The sequence below is a fragment of the Electrophorus electricus genome, chromosome 22 (genome assembly GCF_013358815.1).
Source record: "Electrophorus electricus isolate fEleEle1 chromosome 22, fEleEle1.pri, whole genome shotgun sequence".
Classification (NCBI taxonomy): domain Eukaryota; kingdom Metazoa; phylum Chordata; class Actinopteri; order Gymnotiformes; family Gymnotidae; genus Electrophorus; species Electrophorus electricus.
In genome coordinates, this window is record NC_049556.1 from 10,939,902 (window position 1) to 10,962,408 (window position 22,507).

General features: G+C 42.8%; 2 protein-coding genes and 1 long non-coding RNA gene across 6 annotated transcripts; 1 reads left to right on the forward strand and 2 right to left on the reverse strand.

Annotated features, from left to right (window-relative positions):
- Positions 1 to 1,594: 1,594 nt before the first annotated feature.
- On the reverse strand, positions 1,595 to 10,012 carry pou6f1 (POU class 6 homeobox 1). 4 transcript variants are annotated; one of them, XM_035521775.1, is made up of 11 exons: positions 9,668 to 10,012; positions 8,539 to 8,668; positions 7,620 to 7,803; positions 7,433 to 7,530; positions 7,030 to 7,255; positions 5,563 to 5,747; positions 5,020 to 5,148; positions 4,267 to 4,512; positions 3,919 to 4,054; positions 3,513 to 3,681; positions 1,595 to 3,349 (listed from the first exon to the last, which is right to left on the reverse strand). In XM_035521775.1, exons 2-11 carry the CDS (start codon positions 8,590 to 8,592, stop codon positions 3,004 to 3,006), a joined length of 1,773 nt encoding a protein of 590 aa, XP_035377668.1. In that variant the 5' UTR covers positions 8,593 to 8,668; positions 9,668 to 10,012; the 3' UTR covers positions 1,595 to 3,003. The 4 variants fall into 4 exon arrangements, with proteins under 4 accessions (XP_035377668.1, XP_035377669.1, XP_035377667.1 ...); XM_035521776.1 differs by lacking the exon at positions 9,668 to 10,012 and adding an exon at positions 8,057 to 8,136 and having other exon boundaries at positions 8,539 to 8,627; XM_035521774.1 differs by lacking the exon at positions 8,539 to 8,668.
- Positions 10,013 to 14,051: 4,039 nt separating this feature from the next.
- On the forward strand, positions 14,052 to 17,594 carry dazap2 (DAZ associated protein 2). The gene is made up of 4 exons (XM_027008479.2): positions 14,052 to 14,191; positions 15,146 to 15,270; positions 15,394 to 15,642; positions 15,977 to 17,594. The coding sequence occupies exons 1-4, from the start codon at positions 14,179 to 14,181 to the stop codon at positions 16,103 to 16,105; spliced, it is 516 nt and encodes a 171-aa protein (XP_026864280.1). The 5' UTR covers positions 14,052 to 14,178; the 3' UTR covers positions 16,106 to 17,594.
- Positions 17,595 to 18,808: 1,214 nt separating this feature from the next.
- On the reverse strand, positions 18,809 to 22,387 carry LOC113576418. Its single transcript, XR_004775493.1, has 5 exons — positions 22,232 to 22,387; positions 21,801 to 21,852; positions 21,535 to 21,583; positions 20,988 to 21,047; positions 18,809 to 20,529 (listed from the first exon to the last, which is right to left on the reverse strand). It is a non-coding gene; the product is annotated as an uncharacterized LOC113576418 (long non-coding RNA).
- Between the last annotated feature and the right edge of the window lie 120 nt (positions 22,388 to 22,507).

A 22,507-nucleotide genomic window follows, 5' to 3' on the forward strand; every position in this document is an offset into this window, starting at 1 on the left:
GGATATATTAGGCAGCAAGTGAACAACCAGGTCTTAAAGTTGATGTGTTGGAAGTAGGAAAAAGAACCAAAGCATAAGGATCCAGGTAACTCTAAAAAGTACCACGTTGTCATATAGACAGACTTGGTCAGAGCATCTCTAAAAGTTGCAGGTCCACACTGGGTAGTACCTACCAAAAGCAGTCCAAGGAAGGACAACTGGTGAACCAACGGTAGGGTCATGTGTGTGGGGAGCAAGGATTAGCCTGTCTTGTCCGATCCCACAGAAGAGCTACTGTAGCACGAATTGTTGAAAAAGTTAACGCTGTTTGTAACGGAAAAGTGTCGAACCACAAAGTGAACCACAGCATGCTGCGTTGACGCAGACTGGTTGACCTCTGCCCCAAGCACCTACAATGGGCATGTGAGCATCAGAACCAGACCACGGACAATAAAAGATCTGATAAACCACTTTTAATCTCACGTCATGTAGACAGCAGGACGCACGTTGGAGGTGGCACCAGGATCCACTGTGGGAAGAAGGAAAGCCAACAGAGGCAGTTGACCTGGCCTCCAAACTCACCTGATTTCAGTCCAAACCAACCAGTCCAATCTTGTGGGATGTGCTTGAAAAATAAGTCCATTCCATGGAGACCTCATGTCATAACATACAGTACATAAAGGATCTGCTTCCAACATCTCTGGGCCATTTAAGAATACAAATCGCCAGCTGTTCTTTCATAGATTCCTACTGGGTTAGTAGTCTTGGGATTATTGTTGGGTTTTGGAGTTAGTTAAGACAAAAGCAATGGGAAAACCAACAGCACATATTCTCAGGTCCATCACATGGGTTCAAGTCACCTGGAAGCATCTTATTAATGCACTGTGTATCAGCAAAACAAATATCACTATTAGCATATATAATAGCATTTGAGTTAAATGACACTTTATTGAGATAGAATGGCAAGTATTAAATGTTATACACAAGAGATTATTCCACCATTTCCATACAATTTACTTGGATTTCTCATTCCCATTTACTGTTACTCAAATAACAAGATAAATGACAAATATTACCAAAAAAATAATAATAATAATAAAGGTTTTCCGAGTACCTTTGCTAAAGCTTACAGTATAAATGGAGTTAAATTAAATCATAGCTGGTTTAAGTGCTCTGCTGTACTGCCACATCATGGAGTAAAAAAGTTGGAGCAATTCTTGTTCTTGAACATCTTCAGTTCATGTTTATAGAGAACAATTGAAAGCTAGGCTACAGCTCCCTTCTCCAAACATTACCAAAAAACATTTTTTGGCTCAGAAAAAGATCCAATATATGAGCATTCAGAATTCATAACGGTATAGCTTTGTGTCAAAACACCTACATACGAAACAAGAACACATTAGCACATACTTCAGTCGATATTTTGTTTTTTGTCCTACGGTCACAATCTGTTGTCTTATTAACTCTACGACTTGTTGCATTGCCACAAACAGGACTGTGTGGATAGCTGACTAATTATATCACACACACACACACACACACACACACACACACACACACACACACACACACACACACACACACACACACACACACACACACACACACACACACACACACACACACACACACACACACACACACACACACACACACACGTTAAGGCTTCAGAAAACATTGCATTTTAGAAGGAAAACAAAGAAAACTTTTCTCCATATTATTCATGGACTTTTGGGCAAAGGGTTGGCATGAATAAACGAATAATCAGGAACGAGAACAGAGAGAAAGAGGGTGGTAAATTTGAAACGCATAAGTCATACTGACTGGAGTTACTATGGTAATATAACTGAAAGCTCAGCTAACAGTCCTTTAACTAGTCACTCTCCACATGACCAACATGTGAGGAATAGATCAACAATGCTCCGTCATATTTACATTACTACTCAATGTTTTTAATCTGAGGCAGACCTTCACAATATAAAGAGCTTTTCCTTTAATAGAGATCTACCTATCAAAGCTATTATTTTGGCATACATGTGTTACGTTAAGAGTAATCCATATAGACTTAAATGTCATGTTAGCCACTGCAATCTTAAATATGTTTAAAACTTGCTAAATTCTCTATTTAAAACAATAGACATAATGTGCTTAGGTGAGCATCTATTTAACTTCATAAAAAGACAAGAAAGCCTAATTATAATGCAGTGAGTTTTGCAACCTAAAATCGAGGTCATACGCTCCGATCCAAATACCATGATTGTCCATTATCATAACATTGCTCACACACTGTAAAAAGACAGACTTTCTTACAGAAGACTGACCGTATGAGAGGACTGTCAGAGCTACCAGAAAGCTGAAAAAACATGGGAACAATGGTTTAAAACATTACATCACCATAAGACTTAAATATCTGAAAGTGTAGCTCAGCTTCTGGGGTGCGCCTAATCCACTCCTACACAATCTTAGTTCTAGACTGTCAAAACCTGTGGCATAAGTAAAAGATTGTGAGGATTATTACCAAAAAGATTTCACCACAGCTAAAATAAAAGGGTCTTGCCACTATTCTATTGCATGTAGGCAAAATCCATTAAAAAAAAAAAAAATTGTCTAAATAGAGGGCTTTTACATTTCACTGCTTTATATGGTCATCAGTTATCAATTATATGAGTATTTGAAAGGGCACCCACATACAATCATCAATAAACAAAATTTACAGTCAAAACGTGAGCAAGAAAATGGTTTCTCAATGGCAATCAGTGCTCAAAATGACAGTACCACATGCAGAGTAAGAAAAAAATTGTTACAGAAAACTGAGGGTCATGTTCCCCCCGACCAAAGACCAGTTATGCAATCCCGTCGGCTTCGATAGCAACCCAAGTCCATCGGCTGTGAACACCACCGTGCACTCTCCTCATAGAGCACCAGCCTTGAAAACACTTCGCAATACAAAAGAACCAGCCCAGGTTTTTCCCCGGCACACCTGCACCCAACTCCTCTATTGCATGCGCTGCCTCTCCGTCGCCCTTACTGTACCTGGAACACGTTGATCTTGCTGGTGTTCTTGAGCGTCTGCCTACGGTTGCAGAACCACACCCGTACCACCTCCCGGTCATAATTCAGCTCCTTGGCGATCTCCGTAATCTCCTGGCCTGTCGGGAGGGCGTTCTTCTCAAAGTAGGTGTTGAGGGCCTCAATGGCCTGTGGCGTGAAGCTGGTGCGGCGCTTTCGCTTCTTGGACGGCTCGCCGCCCACGAACTCCATCAGGTTTTGCTGGCCCTTCTGGTTCCAGAGCTCGGCCTCGGCCAGCCAGCGCTCCAGCACGGGCTTCAGCTTCTGGGCACTCTTAGGTGTGATGTCAAGCTTCTCGAATCTGCAGGGGTGAAGTCGGAGCGAAGACAAAGGCACAGACGCCATCTGCGTTTAGAGGCCGACTGACATGCGCTAAGCTATCCGTGTATAGCTGATAAAGTACACACACACACACACACACACACACACACACACACACACACACGAGAGAGAGAGAGACTGACCTGCAAATAGCAGACTGGCTGTAGGCGGGTCCCTCTGTCGCTGTGAGAGCCTGGCCCACTTGTGTTTGGGTCAGTCCCAGGGAGAGTCTTCTGATTTTAAAGTTTTTGGCAAACTCCCGAATCTCCTCCAGGTTAATGCCCTCTTCCTCAGACACACCAGACTGTGGTTCTTCACACGGGAGAAAAGAAAACCTTTAACTCTCACCAACCCCAGTGATCTAACCAAACACACACAGACAAACAAGCCCTGCACCAGATATAAACGAGGCTGGATTAGTTTGCAGATAAGAGATTAATGTTAGTTACTATAAAAGAGATCTTTGTAACCTCTCCAACATGTACAAGCCAGCCAACCGTGAATGACAGTGACATTTCTGTTTAAAAAGGGGAACAAGAGAATACATACTGCTGACAAGCTGACCCACAGTGGGCATTTCTGCACAGGCTATAGGCACCGCCGTGGAAACAGCAGAGGTCGTCTTCCCTGCCGATGGCTGGGGAGCAATCACCACTGGAGTCTGGGCTACCGTCACCATGGGTCCCTGCACAGCCAATCGCAATGAGCACGAACGCGAACCCGCGATCCAGCTTCCCCCAACCCACGGATCCTGCTTTTCGCATTTAATCCTAAAATTGCAAACTGTCAGATCTGTTCAGGCAAAAGCTGCGACAGCTAACACCGTGGAACCGAGCCCCCAACATAAAAGCGCCTTGCTCGTTCGCTGGACATCGATTAAACAGTGTCGGGTCCCACCTGCGTGGTGGTTTTGGTGTGCGAGAGAGGCCCGGCGGCTTTGGGCAGGACGGCGGCGCCGCCGCCGGGGGCAGAGGTGGGGGCGGCTGGGCCGTTGCCGAGGGTGGCTATGATCTGGCCCTGCGAGTTCAGCAGCAGCTGCGGCGACACGGTCTGCACCTGCAGACCCTGCGCGGGTAACGCGGAAGCCGTGGGTGCTCCAGCCAGCGAGGCGGGGTTCACCAGCACAGGCAAAGTGCCGATCACCTGCAGACAAGGGGACGCAGCCGACGTCGGCGCAAGGCCTCATCACTCCGTTGCTGTTGCTCCTTTTTTCCGCCTTATTATTGTTGTTGTTATTGTTGTTGTCATCAATGATGTTTTTAAACTGTTTGAAAATATCACCTGTCTGAACTTTATGACAAATGGGTCCATAAAAATCCTCAAATTAACACCCCCTCCCACCACATTCAGATATATAAAGCTTGTTTACAACATGGAAAAATCCCAGTTCACATAGTAACAGAATTTTTTCCCCCTCCAAAGGTTTAAAGGCAAAGCTGCATGGTGACTACTGTATTCAGACCTTAAGGAAGCTGGGTAATGCCATTAATACATGTGTTAATGTCCTTATGGGGAAACAGGACAGCTCTTCAATGACAGGGGTTGTAAACTTAAAATGACATAGCAATGGCTTGAATACATCCCACTACTGTAACATTAAAACACTTTCACGATAGGTGCTGCTGATATAAATCATCATTTCCGTCATACCTGTCCCTGTGCATTGGTGATGATCTGACTGGTGAGTCCTGCCACATTGGACATGGCACTAGTGATTATGGGAGTTGTGGTCAGGGAGCTGATGAACTGCGGTTGGGCCCCCAGTGAAGCAGCACTGATCTGAGACAGCCAGAGACATCAGTTTGAATAAAGCACTTTTCTATCATAACAGAAAAGGAAAAGGCAACACATGTTAACATTTACAGCATTTGGAAGAAGCACATATCCAAGGTGATTTACATATTCATGAGTATGACAATACGGATGCTCCCTGGGAATTGAACCCATGACCTTGGTGTTGCTAACACCTGCTTTACATGCTCTAGCAGGTGAACCAACAAAAGCACTATGAGAAGCAACTATGACTTGAGACAAAATACATCATATCACATGCTAATATCACATTAACTAACCATCTCCCAAGGCAATATTCAAATATTAATATAAAAGAAGAACAAAAGAAAAATAAAAAACAATTTATTTAGTCCAGAGAGGTAGTGTCACGTCATGTGATGTGCAGCCGCTCTAACTCACGATGGCAGGGTTAATGGTGAGGCCTGCAGTCTGGAGTGTAGCCACGGACACGCTGGGCTCGGGGGCCTTGTGCGAGGCCGGGGTGGCGGGCACCTGGGCAGCCCCGCCCGGTGCCGCCTGCGTCTGCAGGAGCGTCTGTGCAGGCGTTTGCAGCTGGGGCTGGACGGAGTTCAGAACTGTGGCAGCTGGGGGGGGGGGGGGGGGGGGGGGTTTTAGAAGGGGAACAAAAAAAGACGCAGAGGAATGCTTTAGAGGACCGCCAATCAGACGCCGGCCTCGAGGTCACGCGGCACGGCACCAGGGAGATCCGGGAACGCGGTCTTTGGAAAGATCAGCCGATAGTGAAGGAGAAAATCTTCAGGGCTGAGAGAAACCCAAACCTACTCCAACCTGTCTTCATATGTACACTGAGAACGACAGCGTGGTGCTATTTTAAAATCAGTTTGTGGACGTCACACGTCCACATGAAAACTCAGGATTTGTGTAGGAGCAGATATTTTCCTCCCTACCGCTTCAGGCCTCCGTTTCCCAAAAAAAACCAAAAAAAAACAACTCTTTTTTGGCAGCACAGACATAATTTATGCTGGCAACACTAGGGACACGTCGCCATCACTTTCTGAAATGGCTGATTGTGGCTCCGCCACCCTTTGAAAGTGCACTCTCTCTGGAGAAACAGTTCTGTGTTTGTTTCAAAAGTGATTTCCCTACAAGCATACATTATTCGTTCAATAACAATCTGTGCATTTTAGTCAATAAAAATTTATATTATTAATGGCAAAATCAGACATTTGTGCCTATATTTTGTCATGCGGTGCTGAGATAAACACAGTACAACTGACAATTTGTGAAACAAAACTTATTTATCAAAAATAAATACAAATCCGCACTACAAACATTTTAAACCACGGTTCTGATACTTTGCGAATTGTTCAACAGCAATAAACTTGACAAACATGGCCATAAAATCTTTTCATGAGCTTCTACCTCTCAGACCCAGTGCTGATTTCTTTAACGTGCCAGAGGGCTTCATTTCTTAAAGGGAACGTGAATTTGATGAGCAGCTAAAATTAATGCAACACCTGGTGCACATTCTTGTCCCCAGCACTTCTCAAAGTTATGTGTAGTACAAATTTAGACTGGCAATATAAATTTCTCTTTTTAAATGTTCTAAACAAAATTTTCCTATGAGGCATGGATAATCATTTCTTTCTAAAATCATGACTAAGCCTCGCTTACAAACAGCCAAATTGTAATACGCTCACAAATCTTTTTTATTTGTTGAATGTAATGCTACCAGATCAGGTCTGTCCGTACAACCTAATCTTAAACTACCGCTGTTCAGAAGCATCAAATATATAACTAGAACTTTAAGCAATCTCTGTATCAGCTGAAAAATGCGCTTAAATCAAATACAAACACATTATGGGCCAAAATTCTGCTCGCATTGAGTAGTAAGGAGCACGTTACCCTGCAGGCCGGCAAAAGGCAGTTTGATCAGGCTTCCGGCCTGCCCTGCGGCTGCGAGACCGGGGAGGGTGGCCACCGTAGCGGCGGGAAACGTAAGAACAGCCAGGCCGCTCTGCCCGCCCACGGAGCCCGCCATACTGATGGGGATGAGGAGGGGCTGGCCCAGGGAGCCCTGCTGGGCCATCATGCCCGTCATCAGGGTGGCCAGGCCATCCTGGGTCAGAACCTTAAGAGTGCCAAAAAATGTTTTTAAAAATCACATAAACCAGGTGGACAGGCTTACAGAACATGCTTTTCAAAGTATGATTCCACTATGAGCTTTAAAAAAGGTACTGGAAATGCACTGAATGAGAAATGAATGGGGCACTCAAAGTTTGGCCCAAACAATGCTTAAGCCGTTTACCTGTGGACATGTCTGGACAGTGATTGGCATGGTGGTTTGGGGCTGAGGCAGAGACACACTGATCGGGGCAGCCACAGTCTGGACAGCCTCAGTAGAAACTGTGGGGATAAACATGACAACTGAACAGAACACCACCGAACAGAATAGAACAGGAGTTTTGTATGCGATGCAGCTGTTGCTCCCTCACCAGAGGCAGCGGTACTGGATGCTACCGGACTGTCCTGAGTGCGCCCCTCTGCTGGCTCCAGGGTTGGGTCCGCAACCTCCTCTCCCCCAGCACCCAACTTCCCATCAGCCCCCGAGGAGGACAGAGCCGCGTCCACTTCCACTTCTAGCACGCGAATGGTCTCATGGCCAGACATGACAATAACCTGGAGACAGGTGAGCATGTAAAGCCAGGTGAGGCTCACGCTGGCGGTCCGTCACGGCACGGAGGTGTACAAACAATACAGGCCTAAAGTATGTGACAGATAGCCAAACTAAGGAGCCAGTAAGATGGAAACACTTCTGCCATCACCCAGAGCTAAAATATGGCCCGGGGTGAAGGAGTAGTTCAGTAGCACAAACAGACAGGGAGCATCCGATCTGGGTGCACAGCTTTGCGGAAAGAGAGTGGATGCATACCTGGTCGTCTTGAGCAGGGAATGTCAAACTGCAGAAACCTAACAGCTGAAAAAACACTTCTGCAGTCAGACAGTGAATGGCTAAGGAGAACAGAAAGGCCAGGCAGATATTAGGGCACGATGAACCAAACAAACACAGACACAAAAAGGCACAGACATGAGTACAGCGACCAGACACGAAGGGTGTCGGCTCCAAACCAGCGTAAGCAATGCTTGCTGCAACCACCTCAAACCAACAGAAGATTGCTTATACTCTGCTGTACGACATAATTCATAGGACGTTAAAGTGGACATGCACGTACACGAAGAAGCATGAGAAACACCTGGGTGTCGGAGGGTGGAGGCGAGGGTTGCTCGTAGCAACAGATAGCTAATGGAGTTTGTGTTTATTTGAGCATGAGGCATCACGTAAACTGTGATAACGGTGGGCGCACACAGTCAAAACGCTGCAGAAGGACCTGCTTGTGACCAAAGTGCTGCTACCTGCTCATTGACAGTGAGAGGTGCGTCGTTTGCAGGGAGGTCTTCCGAGTCCATGGTTCAGGTTGATGCCCAAGGAGCTCACACGTTTGGCATGATGACAGAAGAAAGCAGAACCTGCTCGCGATACCACCTGAATCAAGACATTTACAAAATTTCCAGTGCTGAATGCCAACTACAAAACCATAATCAGTTCCAACTCCCAATTACAAACCACGCCGTGGCGAGATTCACAGCACCAAGCACTATTTTTTGTTGTTTTTTTTTTGGGGGGGGGGGGGGGGGTTGCTCTCTCGAGGACTTTTGAGTAGAGGGGAAAACATCCTGCACTCAGAAATCCCAGCAACTTTCCACACTCACTGAACACATTTCGACTGGATGTGAACTGTGCCACTGCAGCATGAGGGACGAGCGATCAGTAACGCGGCGCGTTCAGGCGGCATTACGACCACACACCACGCCCGCGGTCACCTTTCGACACATTTCGGCAGTGACTCCGCGCAAAGCCCGCGCGGCCGGTGCATCGCCGGCTACATGCACGCGGCCAGCCCAAATCGCGTTATATCGTTACCGGGCCAGACGGGGGGGCGTGCGCGCGCGAAATGCCAGATTCCTCGATCCTGTCCTAAAACAACAGGGTATTATGCAAAGCACTGCGGAACATTTTCACATAAAGCAGCCGGTGACGGCCGCCGTGGTGTTGCTGTATGTCAGGCGAACTCGTGTTTCACGGGTGACAATCGTTAAAGTGCATACGTGTTGTTTTAAACCATCCCCCTCCCCCGAAATGTCAGAGAGGACGTGTAGTTCAAAGGCACGGAGCCACCCCTCCGCCTAAGATTCTCCATGTGTCCAAACTTCAGCAGGTGTTGCCCCCATGGCACCCCATCAAACTCCGGGACTCGGGCGGGGGGGGCACACACCACTTTAACAAGCCACGTCTTCTACCCACACTCCTCACGCGCCGTGCCTCGAGACTGCATTTTTATGTATTTCCTTTCTCTTTATCATAAATATATAAATTATGCTAATTAAGACCATTGCATATTAACCAAAAACTCATTTCCTATCATCGGTCTGTCATGCAAAGGGGGAAAAGCCATGTTCTTATGTAATCATATTCATAACTTACCCGTGTAATTTCGGTCAAATTTCTATTTCTCCTCCTTCGGCGAGCTTTGCCACAGTTTGTTTTAGACATGCATAATTAAAAATTCATCTCACAGCTTCCAGACGGGCGCTATGGCTGCACACAAAAGAGGGATTTGCATTGATAAGGAGGTTCGGCAACGCGGTGACCGTCCTTTACTAAATATTTAGTAATAGGTACCCCGTTAACTGTCGCGCAGGGGAACTTGGTGCGCCCAATGAATCGAGAAAAACTGTTATCTGCGGAAAAGTCTCCAAAAATTAACAGAAAATTGGTCTTTTGCACTACGTCATGAACATAATTTATGCAGGCCGAGTCTTGCATTGAAAAAATGTCGCTGCCTCGACATGCCAAAAAACTATGGCTGCCTTAAAGCGATAGTAGCGCCATTTCCACACGGCGCCCGGGAAACGTGTAAATGTTCTATTTTAAACGTTATAAATGAAGGTTTATAGTGTTAAAGGTTTACAGGCGCTAGTGATCTAACCTTGTTTTAAAATTAGAACGTTGTGAATTAGAAATTATAAGATCAAGACAAATGCCACATTTTAAATGTCCAATATAATACATAAAATACCTCTGTAGAGATGAAATGTTTATGTCCCTAATAACCTTTGTCGAATTTATAATGAATGTTTGACATCTAGTGGCCATCACTGAAACTGTTAAGTACCTTTGTTGCCAGTACTGTGTGATTTATCATGAGAAAATACAAATATATCATTTGATGCATCTCTGTGAATAGCTTTGCTCTAATGTTTGTGTGTTGCTTGTATATTAGTAATCTGAAGTCTGGTTCCACGTGAATGGGAAACTGTAGGTCTGCGGTTTATGGGAAGCAGTTTCCTGGAAAACAGGTGAAAGTGGAGATTTTAGGAATCAACTAGCTTTGAAAGGGTTAATATCATTTCAAGTTATATAAATCTCAATAAATCTCCCAAATTCAATAAATCTGCCAACACTTGAATCGCACTTGCCTTGTTTGTCTTCATTTTCTAAAGATAATTTACTTTCCTAAGCAAACATTTCTATTAACAACAAGCACTTAATTATCCCACTAAATTCTTACATCAGCTATACCTAAACCTGGGGAAGGTAAATGTTATGCCATTTCAAAGATGCCCTTAATGGTTTATTTATTACAGATTGTGACCTCTTCTGAGACTATTTCTTGTGCTGACAATTGATTGTGGTAACGGCCTGAATTACTCAATACATTGTGAAATCATGGCACTGTTTTACTAAAAAGGTCTTTGGCATACACATGAAATGTCTGTACGGGTCTACAGAACATCATACACCTTGTCTGGATTACTCAAACACAGTCCAGGTGCAGAAAAACAGAAAACTCATGTGCCGCTTTAATTCTGTGGTCTCTTTTTCCCTGTTCCTGTTATAAAACAGATACAACAGACAATGTTTATGCTATATTCTGTCTTGTGGAATGATAAATTATTCTCACGGCCATCAAAAATTCAATTTCATCGCATAACACAAGTGCACTTTTCATTGTAAAAGGGGTTATGAGAGTTGCAGTGTGTCCTACACACGCTAATCTTTTCCTCTCTTGTCGAGCCAGCTGGCAAAAACTGCTATTTGCATGCATTAGTAGCATATTGCCATGGAGCTCAAAGGGAGACGGGTATGGCTGAATACAGACGAATGTGTAATTAGCCTCCAATCCAGCACCAGGCATTGCTTAGAGCAAACAGACTCACCTTGAATGAAAAATTAGTGCACACAAACATACTTCTAAATCAAATGCCATGTTCCATTTAATGCATCTGTCATTCAGAACACAGTTCCCAGGCTCCACCTACTTTGAGACTGAAGCCTCGTGGGTTGTAATCAGTGGAGGTTTGTATCTGATTTGAACCCAGAGGAAGACAGTAAAAGGTGGGACAGGGTCCAAATTTGGCAGAATGGGTGACAGGTGCAGACGTTTCAGGCCATCAGCATTTTTAGCTGTGCTGCTTTTCTTGATACACTGGTATAATTTTTACAAGAGCATACAGTGACTTATATGAAGCAGTTTTATAAAACATCACCAGTGCTATAACAGTGCTCATCAGCCTGGCTCGGAATATATACTTGACTCCCACACTGTGGGACACTCCACATATCTGGCACCTACAGTCTCTGGCTACCTTATTAGGTACGCATATTTTAGAAATGAACACGCACTATCATTCAGTTTCTAAACTGTTCCTCATGGAATAGTGTTGGAACACAGGACTATTACTGACACTGATGTACTACAGGCATGGTAGTGGGGGGGGGGTTTCCCTTGTATGAATGCATCAAGCACAGCGATGCTGCTTCAGTGTTTCCATTAAGCATCGTCACTGTTGGTTTATAAGCAGTCTGCAACTTAAAAACGGCCAGTAGATTCTACCTATTGATGAAGAGTTGCATAATAGGTGCATAATATGGATAGGGTGCTTCTAATAAATATTAATTTTCTAATAAATTGAGTTGTAACTATATATATATATATATATATATATATATATATATATATATATATATATATATATATATATATATATATATATATATAGTTTGTCCATCACTACTATGTCCGGTTGGTTAGCCATTACCATTTTGTCAGTCTGTATCTGCATGTACCACAAGATCTTAGCTCAGTCATTCTCTAACACCAATGTGGGGTGTATCCCACATTGACCTCAGAGCTTCCATTCCGTATTCAGCACAGATGTTTCTGTATACAATGCCAGCCACTAGGTTATGGCATTCCATGTACGCTATGCCTGCTGTTATGATGCATGATTCCCATTTGCCTGTGAAATTCCAAGGTACTTGTAGCTTCCCTCAACATCTGCTATGTTACCTTCCAATAGCACAATCCCCTCAGTTCTGATTAACTTTGTTCGCCTTGTAACCATCCGACCACACTTGTTCTGTCCAAATGACATTCCGATGTCATTGCTGTATATCTTGGTGAGATGGATTAGTGAGTTATCCATGCAGTGCAGGCAGCTGACCATTGCTCCATTTTCTAGCCAGTATCTGTAGCCACTCTTGGTGATGATCTCACTGAGAGGGTTCAGGCTTTTGCAGAACAATAGCAGGGACATGGCAACTCCTTGGTAAATCCCACACTTGATGGTGACTTGAGCTGTTGGCCTGGTTTGCCTCTAGGCTGGTCTTGTACAGCCCCACTGAGTTCTTGATGAAGGCTCTTAGGGTCCTGTTAATGTTATACAGCCTCGAGCATTCCAGGATCCATATGTGGGTCACTGAATTATAGGCTTTGTTGTAGTCAATCCAGGCGGTGCACAAGTTGGCCTGTCTGGTCTTACAGTCTAGAGTGACTAATTGATCCACCAGTAACTGCTGCTTGGCTCCTCTGGTGTTCTTGTCAGCACCTTTCTGGGCCCCACTCATGTATTGATTCTCGTGCCTGCACACCTTAGACGCAATGATGCCTGAGAGGAGTCTCCATGTTGCACAGAGGTAGGTTATGGGCTGGAAGTTGAATGGAACTGCCCCTTTCTGGGGGTCCTTCAGGATCAGGACTTTAGTTAACCGTTCAGGCTGTGATCCATTCGTTAGCAGATGGTTAATCTGTGCTGCCAGGTGGAAGTGGAGGGCGTTTAACTTCTTCAGCCAGTAGGCATGGACCATGTCAGGGTGTGGAGCAGTCCAGCTATCTTGGATGTCTGCTAGCATGATGGTTGCTGTTGTAGTATTTTCTCGAGTTCAACACCCACTGGGCGTTGTTGTTGCGTGATGCCTCCTTCTCCCATATGCTTTTACAGTATTGTTCAGTCTCCGGGTCTATTTCTACATCTTTTACTACAGTGCACTGCATTTGAATGTATTTTATTTCCACAATCTTGGTAAAAGTCATGCCTTCGAGGTCTCATTGCCGGTCCATATTTTGACCCTATCGCTGCGTCCAACATTTCAGTACTCGCAAATCAGTTAATAAGGAACAGTATTCTAAAACACACCGATTTGCTCATCTCTGAGCAATTTAGTCATGTTTCATTTTTCGGTGACACTAGATTACTGCGTGGCATTTAATATTTTAGTTTATGACGGACCTTTTGTGTTTGGCTATTTCAAGTGTTTCATTTCACAGTAAGAAATGGCACAAAAATGTTCAATAAGCGAAACGGCAAAAGTGGACTGATGAGAATAAGTGTGATGAGAAATCATGTTGAATAAAAACAGGGCAACAACAGCGCTATATTTACAATACACGTAACATAATACAGATAGTAAACGGTTGCGGTTATTAGCAACATTAACGTCTATATTTTTGAGAAATGGCTTCAGAAATGTCTCTAGAAGTGTCTCTTTAACATGGAGCAGTGAGGAGAGACGGGTGCAGTTCGACGAAAACAAGGAAGTAGTCAGGAAAAGACCAGGAAGACCAAAGCTGGAGTTAGTCGCCGTCAAACACAATACGCTCTGTCTCTTAAAATACGAGTAGATTTAGAGCACTTACTCTTCGACAAACAACCATGAACAACAAAGGTATGTTTCTGAACCTGGTTCATTTTATTTATTTTGCTAATTTTTAGTAGTCATGAGCTGGCCGGAGTGTAAACAGGTTTGGTTTGGCTCCTTAGCAACTATAGGCTCTTTTAGCTAATGCTAGCTAGCTAGCTAGCTAATTGATTTAGCTAGCTTCTTAGCTAATTAGCCATCTGGCGGTGAATAAAGCGACGTTGTGCGAGCCACATTTTCTGTTCACGTCTTAAAACAAAAGCGGTCCGTGGCCTGGCCGTAATGAGGCCGTGTGTAAGTACTTTATTTACAGCTAACTCGGCTAACTGCTAGCTTACTTCAGGCTAGCCGTGAGCCTGCGTGGTAACGATGACGTGAATCAAAAGGTGACCCCTTTAGCAGAGATGAGCGCAGCTAAAAAAAATAATCCAACTGGTGTTGGGCCAGGTGTGTGTATTTTACTGATGGTTAGCTGTGCACACAATGGGTCGCCAGTCAGCTAAGTGTTTTGCGAGTTTTGCGTAACGAGAAAATGGCTTGCTAGCTAGCTAGCTAGACTTAACTGCTGGCTTGCAGCAGTGGACTAGCTAGCTAGATAGCTAGCCAACTTTGCTGTTTCTCTTTTCGATGGCTCTGAAGGGGGAAAAGGCAAATTTAAGTCTAATGATCGTGTTGCAGCGCCACTGGGTCATGTTTGTGTAGACGAGTGACAGCCTAATGACAATAGTCGTGTTAATTTAAACGAGTGTAACGATCACCGTTGTGATCTTGTCAAATCTCTCACTTGCCGTCTCAGTGTGTGAATAGGATGGACTTTGAGTTGATGTCATTGCTATTTGGCTAGCGAGCTAATTATCTAATTAACGCCCCTATGGACTGGTTTACACATTAGTTTACCTCGCACCGAAACCATCGTTCACCATGGTGCGAAAAGAATTCTCCCTTTGTCGGTAAAATTAATGTCTGACTTTGTCCGTGCAGGTTCCTATCCACAGCAAGCTGTGTACCCTCAACAGAGCACTGCACCCATTTACCCTCCTGCTATGCAAATTCCACCACCTCCACAGGCACCCCCCTATTCAGATGCCCCTCCTGCCTATTCCGAGGTAAAAACAAAACAAAACAAAAAACGGTCGTGGTTGCGCTGTAGCCACAGCCTGAAATGCAGTGGTTGCCTTTGTATCGGTCAGTTATTTACCTCTCACTTAAGTCTCTTCTCTCTTTCATAGATCTACCAGTCAAGGTATATGCACCCACCCCAAGCCCCTGGTCAGCTACCTCCGATGACAACTGCATACCCTGCTACTCAGATGTATATGCCCATGCCACAGACTGTGCCAGTGGGAGCAATGGCCCCTAACATTCCGATGGCTTACTACCCCATGGGACCGGTGTATCCTCCAGGTTCCACAGTCCTAGTTGATGGTGGATTTGATGCGGGAGCTCGTTTTGGCCCTGGCACCTCTGCTTCCATTCCTGTGAGTATTCCCAGCGAAGACCTATCGGACTGCAATATATCAACTTCAGAAATGCAGTGGTTGCTGGTTCAAGCCTCACCATTGCCAAGTTACCCCTGTAGGGCACCTGAACAAGGCCTTTAACCCTCAATTGCTCAAGTTGTACTCAGTCATAATTGTAAGACGCTTTGGATAAAAGCAGCAGCTAAATGCCATAAATTTAAAAAGATGTAAATGTAATCCGAATAGCCCTGTTTGTATCCACAAGCTCTTTATTTAACTTTTATTTATTTTATATTTTTTTGTAGTATAACACTTCAATGTGGGCTTACTCGCTTGTCATTTCACATTCCAGCCCCCCCCTCCCGGACATGCCCCGAATGCAGCACAGCTGGCGGCCATGCAGGGTGCGAATGTGATGATGACACAACGTAAAAACAACTTCTTCATGGGTGGCTCCAGCGGGGGTTACACTATCTGGTAACGGTGAGGGTGTCTTGTCTCCTCTTCCCTCTCCTGCCTCCCTTGGGCTAGCATGGCGATGCCATGATCCTGATACAACCTAACGGAATGTAATGTTTTAGATCCCCTGCTACCGGTACACTACTCTGCTGATGATGCCTCTGTTTCAGTTTAAAAAAACAAAACAAAACGCATGATTACACATCGCAAATTTGGCTAAACAGTAAAGATTATAGAAATGTTTAGTTTGGGTGGCAGAGAACAAAAGGTACCTTTGGCACAATTCATTGTAAATGTCCTAGTTTAATTCTTTGTGAATTTCTCTTTGACTTGAATTGAAATTAAATTTTATCCCATTACCGTGTGTTAAATTTGGAATATTTCTTTAGTGGTTATCATGGTTTTTTGGTTTTTTTATGTCCCACAACAAATTACTCTTCTAAATGTTTTCTTGAAAGTAGCTATGCACTACTATTTCATAGTAGTTTTAATTACTTTTTATCCATTGCAAACAGTTTCCAGTACTTCATTCGTTTTGATTGTGTAATTATACATCCTACAAATGTGAAGTTCAAGAATTGTGCACCACCTAGTACAACGATGTGTTTACAAATTTGAATCATAGCAGAGTATTGTACCTTTTGGGCAAAACTAGATAAATATAATCAGGTGCCAAATTGTATTGAGCACCATTACTTTAACAAACATTTACAGATAAAAACAATGCAGTAAAAGCCCTCATATTTGGTTCAGAAAGTTGGTTGGCTTTTTATTAATTGTTTCCCCCCCGCCCCCATCATGTCGGATACCCAGAGCTGTACATAATGCAATGTTTAAATTTTAGTTTAGTGAAATGTCAGACAGTTTCCTTTTCACAACACCGTGTGTGCGTGTGTGTGTGTGTGTTGCTCACACAGTTTTCTTTAGCTATGTCCTCAAAGTTAGAATTATTTAGAGATCAGGGCTTAATCAAGAGGTTTCATTTTTCTTTTCAGTACTTGAGCACATCAAGCAGGTTTTACTTTCCTAGTGAACATTTTAAATGTATAACCATAAAGCTGGTTGTACCAAAGATCTGGATTAGAATGCACTAAAAAAAAGCTTTTGCTGTGACTTGAAAGTCTTCTTCTCTCAATAATTCTGCACATATGGTTAATAAAAGATAAGGAAACATATCAAAATTTAGGGGAAGGTGATTGTTTTGTAGGCATGTAATGTCTACTAAAGCACACCACTGCTCTGACTGTCTTTTGTAGTAGGGTGTGTTAAAAAATGTATCTAGCATAACTGCATCTTGATGGTTCTGCATGCCTTTTGCACTTTTATTCAGTACTATTTTGTTTTTAATAAAGATTTATCATTGTTAAATTTTTAGAAATACTACAGATATTAATTTATGTGCACTGTCAACCAACTCTGAAATGTTAGACCTTTTGCAACTTGTTTTTTGTACAAATGCTTTATAAACGCAAATACAGTGTCAGTCATTAAATTTTACTGTGTGGATGATTTTTCAAAGTTGTTTCATTATACATTCTTTCAAAGGAAGAGAAATTCTGACATGGTTTTATCTACTCTGCATTTGTATGGGGTTGTCTTAGTTGTTGTTTTTTTTTGTTTTTTTTTTTTAAGAGGTTTAGAGTTCAGGGCCTTTGCAGAGATTCTACTGAATTGCGAAGGCTACCCTATACCTCTCAGTTTTGGCCTTCTCTGAATCTCTAGCTTATGTTTGTGACATTTATAAGCAGTACACACAGCTAAAACTACAGAATTTCACAGGCAGGTCTATTCACTTGTCATTTTTTTGTTTGTGTTTAATTCGTTTAAGTCCTATAGAATTTTCACCTTGACCATCACTCACTCTGAACAACATTCCAACTATGAACATTAACATGCTCTGCATCTGTAGAGTGAAACCAAACATGTTTACAAAAAAATAATTTTCACAGGCTTTTAAGTAATGACTATATTGCTGCTTGTACTGTAAACTTGTGCTCAAATGTAACTTGTGTGCATTAAGCTCATTTTCCACACTGACAATTTCATTCATGAACCATTTTTGTATACTAAGTGTCATTCAGTTCAAACTTTGTGTTAATGTTTTTCTGGAAATTTCCATTTAACAGCTGCACCACTGGGTATCCGACATTTGAAACTTTCTGCCCTCTAGAACAGTTTGGCAAAAAGGGGAAACAAAATCCCAATACATTTTTCCCTTCTTAACATTATTTCCTTTGAACACTTAAATAAGGCTCAATCGGAGAAACAGAAACTTATCATGGGGGCAGATATTTCACACCTATACAATAAAAACCTTAGTTTTAATGTTAGGTATTTATGCAATATGCTAAGTACATTATTAGCCCATACTGGCAACTCACAGTAAGAATTTAAGGTTTAAAACAAAGTTTGCTGAACAGTTGGAGTTCAGGGATGCTTTTACTTTTTTTGTCATCCATTAAATTAGGTAGACTATGCTCAGTATATATTTGAAAACAAAGGAGTTTCTCCTTAGTTTTCTGCATTAAAAAATCTGCTTTTAAGTTGGTGCACTTTTTTTATACAAAAATTAGAATAAAGGCTATTTTGGAAATTTGAATGGAAATGCTGTTTTTTTTTTTTTGTTTTTTTTTTGACTCTGACTTTACATATACTGTAGCTGCTGAATATCATACGTCCTCCGCACCATGGACAGCCGGATTTGAATTAAAAGACCAAGACTTCATCAAGTTCATCAAATTAATTCGAGCTTATGTAACAGTGAAAACTTCATTATGCCCAACAAAAATGACACAGCAGCTTGTTTATGTGACACACTGATAGCATAGCCTTATTTTCATACTTCCGGAAGCAACTTGGCACAATCATTTGATTATAATACAGTTGAGTTATATGTCCTTCAGAGTTATACTCAAGCACTGGTATGCAAAAATGGATAAAAACAAAAACATAAAAAGGTGGTCAGTTTTTAAAAGGAACTTCATAAAATGCTTAAAAAAATGTTTTTAAAAAAAAAGCTACTACTTACTTCAGACAAAATTAATAATTCAAATTTCCAGGTAAGGGTTTGATTAGAATACTTAAAACTTAAAATTAAAAATACCATAAATGTAAACTTGCAAATGCATACTTGGAGCATGTGGTTTTTGTGATAGTGACTGGATCTGGGAAACAACACAGTTAAACACTTACAAATGGTGCCAAAAGCACACGGCTTCCTGTGTTCTTGTTTCAACAGCATAATCCGAAACAATGTATTCCGTCTTGGTGGGCTGTTATGAACACAACACCCACGTTATTGGACGAGGCTACCTTAGTCGTACCCAAGAGACTGGCATTCTTTGAGCACTCCGTTGCTGGTTGCGATGCATGTTTGGCAGCACTCTTGTACTAGGGGCAACTAGGTGACAGTAGTGTCAGACTTGGCAAACCTTTTCTACATGTATAAATAAGCACCTCAGAACATGTGCAATGTTACAGAAACTCGGAGGGACACAGCACTACAGCAGGAAAACAAACCGCAGGACTTGGCATAAAGCATGTAATGATAAATTAAAGCTTTTATAAGTTGAAAATAATCAGAAAAGCTATGAGCTATTAAACAAATTCAACTTGTGCTCCGTCACCAGCACTGAACCACTAAACAAACATACCTGACAGCACATTCAGTGCTGTACACTAAACAGTCTCTTTATTACAAAAGGAAGGCATCCCTAAACTATGAACCCACTGTAAATTTTAGCCAGATTTACACACACACACACACACACACACACACACACACACACACACACACACACACCTGTCAGAAGCTAGAAACATGTTCATGAAAGACATTATGGTAACAACTTATGCCAAGTACACCACATGCTAAAGTCAGTCAACTAACTAGTGTACTAAACATTGGGGAGCAAGTGGATTAGAGCTTACAAACCACCTGTTGACCCCCAGGGGGATTGTCAAATACTGAGAATGTGCGCTTAAAAGCTTTCCGGGACAAATATAATAAATTTAGTAAATAAAAATAAAACAGGGTAACAGCAAGTTTCAGGGCATCAGTTGGCTAACTCTAGGAGACACGAGTATGCACTACCACCACACAAAACAAGCTGCATCACCCATCCAACATGAGATGTCTGTGCCTCAAAGTCCCCACTGTGGGGTTTCCACAGCAAAAATGCCAAGTCTCCTCTCAAAGCATCATCTTCAAACATCCACACACATCCAGCATGCCCTCGTTCAAGATCGTCGGTGCAGTTCAGCACGCAGCACTTCAAATGAAGTACTCCTTCTTGTTTTGAGTGACGGTGTCATTGTAGACCTGATCTGGGTCTAGGCCCGGTGCAGGCTCTCCTGTTGTTCGGTAGGTGCCCTTGTTGTGACACAGGTAGCGGTACATCACGAATGCCAGGGCCGCCATTGTACACAAGAACAGCAAAATCACCACTAAAAGAGATGTACACAGAAAAGGCTCAACAAAAGGTTATCAACGTTATAAAAAACACCTTCTCCACTTTATGGAAGTTTTGGGATAAAAACCAAGTTACGAATCAACGTAGGGGATGGGACAGGAAGAGACTTTAATGTCCAGAACGTTTCAAAACAAATGCAATAAAACAGGACAACACAAAACCCGCCCTGCTGGTAAGAGCTGAATGTGATGGGGCTGATATTCAGAATTACCCTGTACCCATCAAGCACTTAAAAACCTGACAAGTATGTAAATTTTTATTCGTAAAACAAGAGCTTACAATTTAAAATTTCCATTGTGATGTTTTCCATAGTATAGTATACCACAGTAAAAAAAAATGCAGCAATAGAGGCAATAAAAACTGCTAAAAAAACAACAACAAAAAAACTACAGTATAGCAAAATAAAACCTTTTTTTCTGAGAAAGAACTTACCTCCTATGACAGCGGCGCTAGGCTGGGCTGGAGTCATGGGTGTTGGTGCGACCTCTGTAACTATAACAGAAGAAACAGGATGGGACTAAAAAAAAAGTGTTGCAGTGACATAACCAGTATATCAAGAATTTCACACGCTTTAAGCGAGCTGTGTAATTGCAAGGATTTTTAACACAGGGGAACCTGTTCAGGTCCATGACTTAGTGACCACATAACGTTTGAGAAGAATACAACCATACCACACCATTATAGTCTATATACTCGGCGCCTCCTCGTCCACATCCAAGGGAAAAGTGTCCGATAGCATTACCATTCTAACAGCAATAAGAAGGAGCTCTTTCAACAGCAAAAGCTGAATACATACGGCAAGGTTAAACACCACTGTAAGTACCACTTTACAATAGACAACTCTGACTTACATTGCTAGCCCTATGGCCTTGATGGCCAAACCTTATTGGATAAGGTCTAAGAAGCAGGGCTCCAGAAATACCAGTAATGGCACTGGTACTTTATTTTTTCACAAAATGAACAGCAAAGAATCACTTACAGTTAAAAGGAGATGCAGTAACCATGATGACGAGAGATATCACTGATCTCTAAATAGAGGAGAAAAAAAAAAACAATGCAGCGAAATTACAACGAGTTGAACAAGCAGATACGCAATTTTATTAACCGACTTTGTTAATGGTTTGTGCAAACTTCCAGAACACGTCCGTGTGGTCAAGCCCATAGACTGGTTCATCTGGGCTTCTATGGGCCACCTGGACGTTAAGGGAACCTAATCTGCCATGTCTCCTCTGTGCATGAACACACCTTTTAAGTAAACGAGGCTTCACGGTTCAACTCACGATTTTCCGCAAAACACCTAGAAGCATAAAACAAATGATTCAGTAAATATCCTTGTTCTTTATTCAGCTGTATTTAACCCAACATGCTATGCACGAAATGAAGTGTACCCGGCCTACCGCGGCTCAAAGTTCTTACTTCCTGATCACTGCAGAAAGTGTTTTTCTTGCTGTTGTTCGTTTTAGGAGGGAGCCGAAACAGAACCCCCCGCGCTCCCCACAGTCTGTCTACTCAAAAGCAAGTCTCAACCTAGTTGTCCTTTATGTTGGTGGTCCCCTGTATTGCACCTTAATCAGATATTCCATGTTCGCTTGTCCGGGCGTCACGGCGCCTGGAGAAGGCGCGCCACCATTTCAAGCTTTAGTTACAAGCGTCCAACTAAACTTCCAAACTCTTACCTGGAGAAAAAGTCGTAGTTTGAACTCGTCGTCGATACGTTAGGTTTCGTCAACGGATGGGCTTCTTGGCAAACCACATTTCAGAATTTGACGCCGTGTTCAGAGCGAGTTCCGCAGACAGCGCATCGTAAAAGTCGGCAGGGTGAAACGAGAGCAGCGGAACAAGTACAGCCCACCGCGGTAGGGTTGGGCCGCTATCATACAATACTATACCATACTATACTATACTGTACTGTACTATACTATACTATACCATATTATACTGTACCATACTAT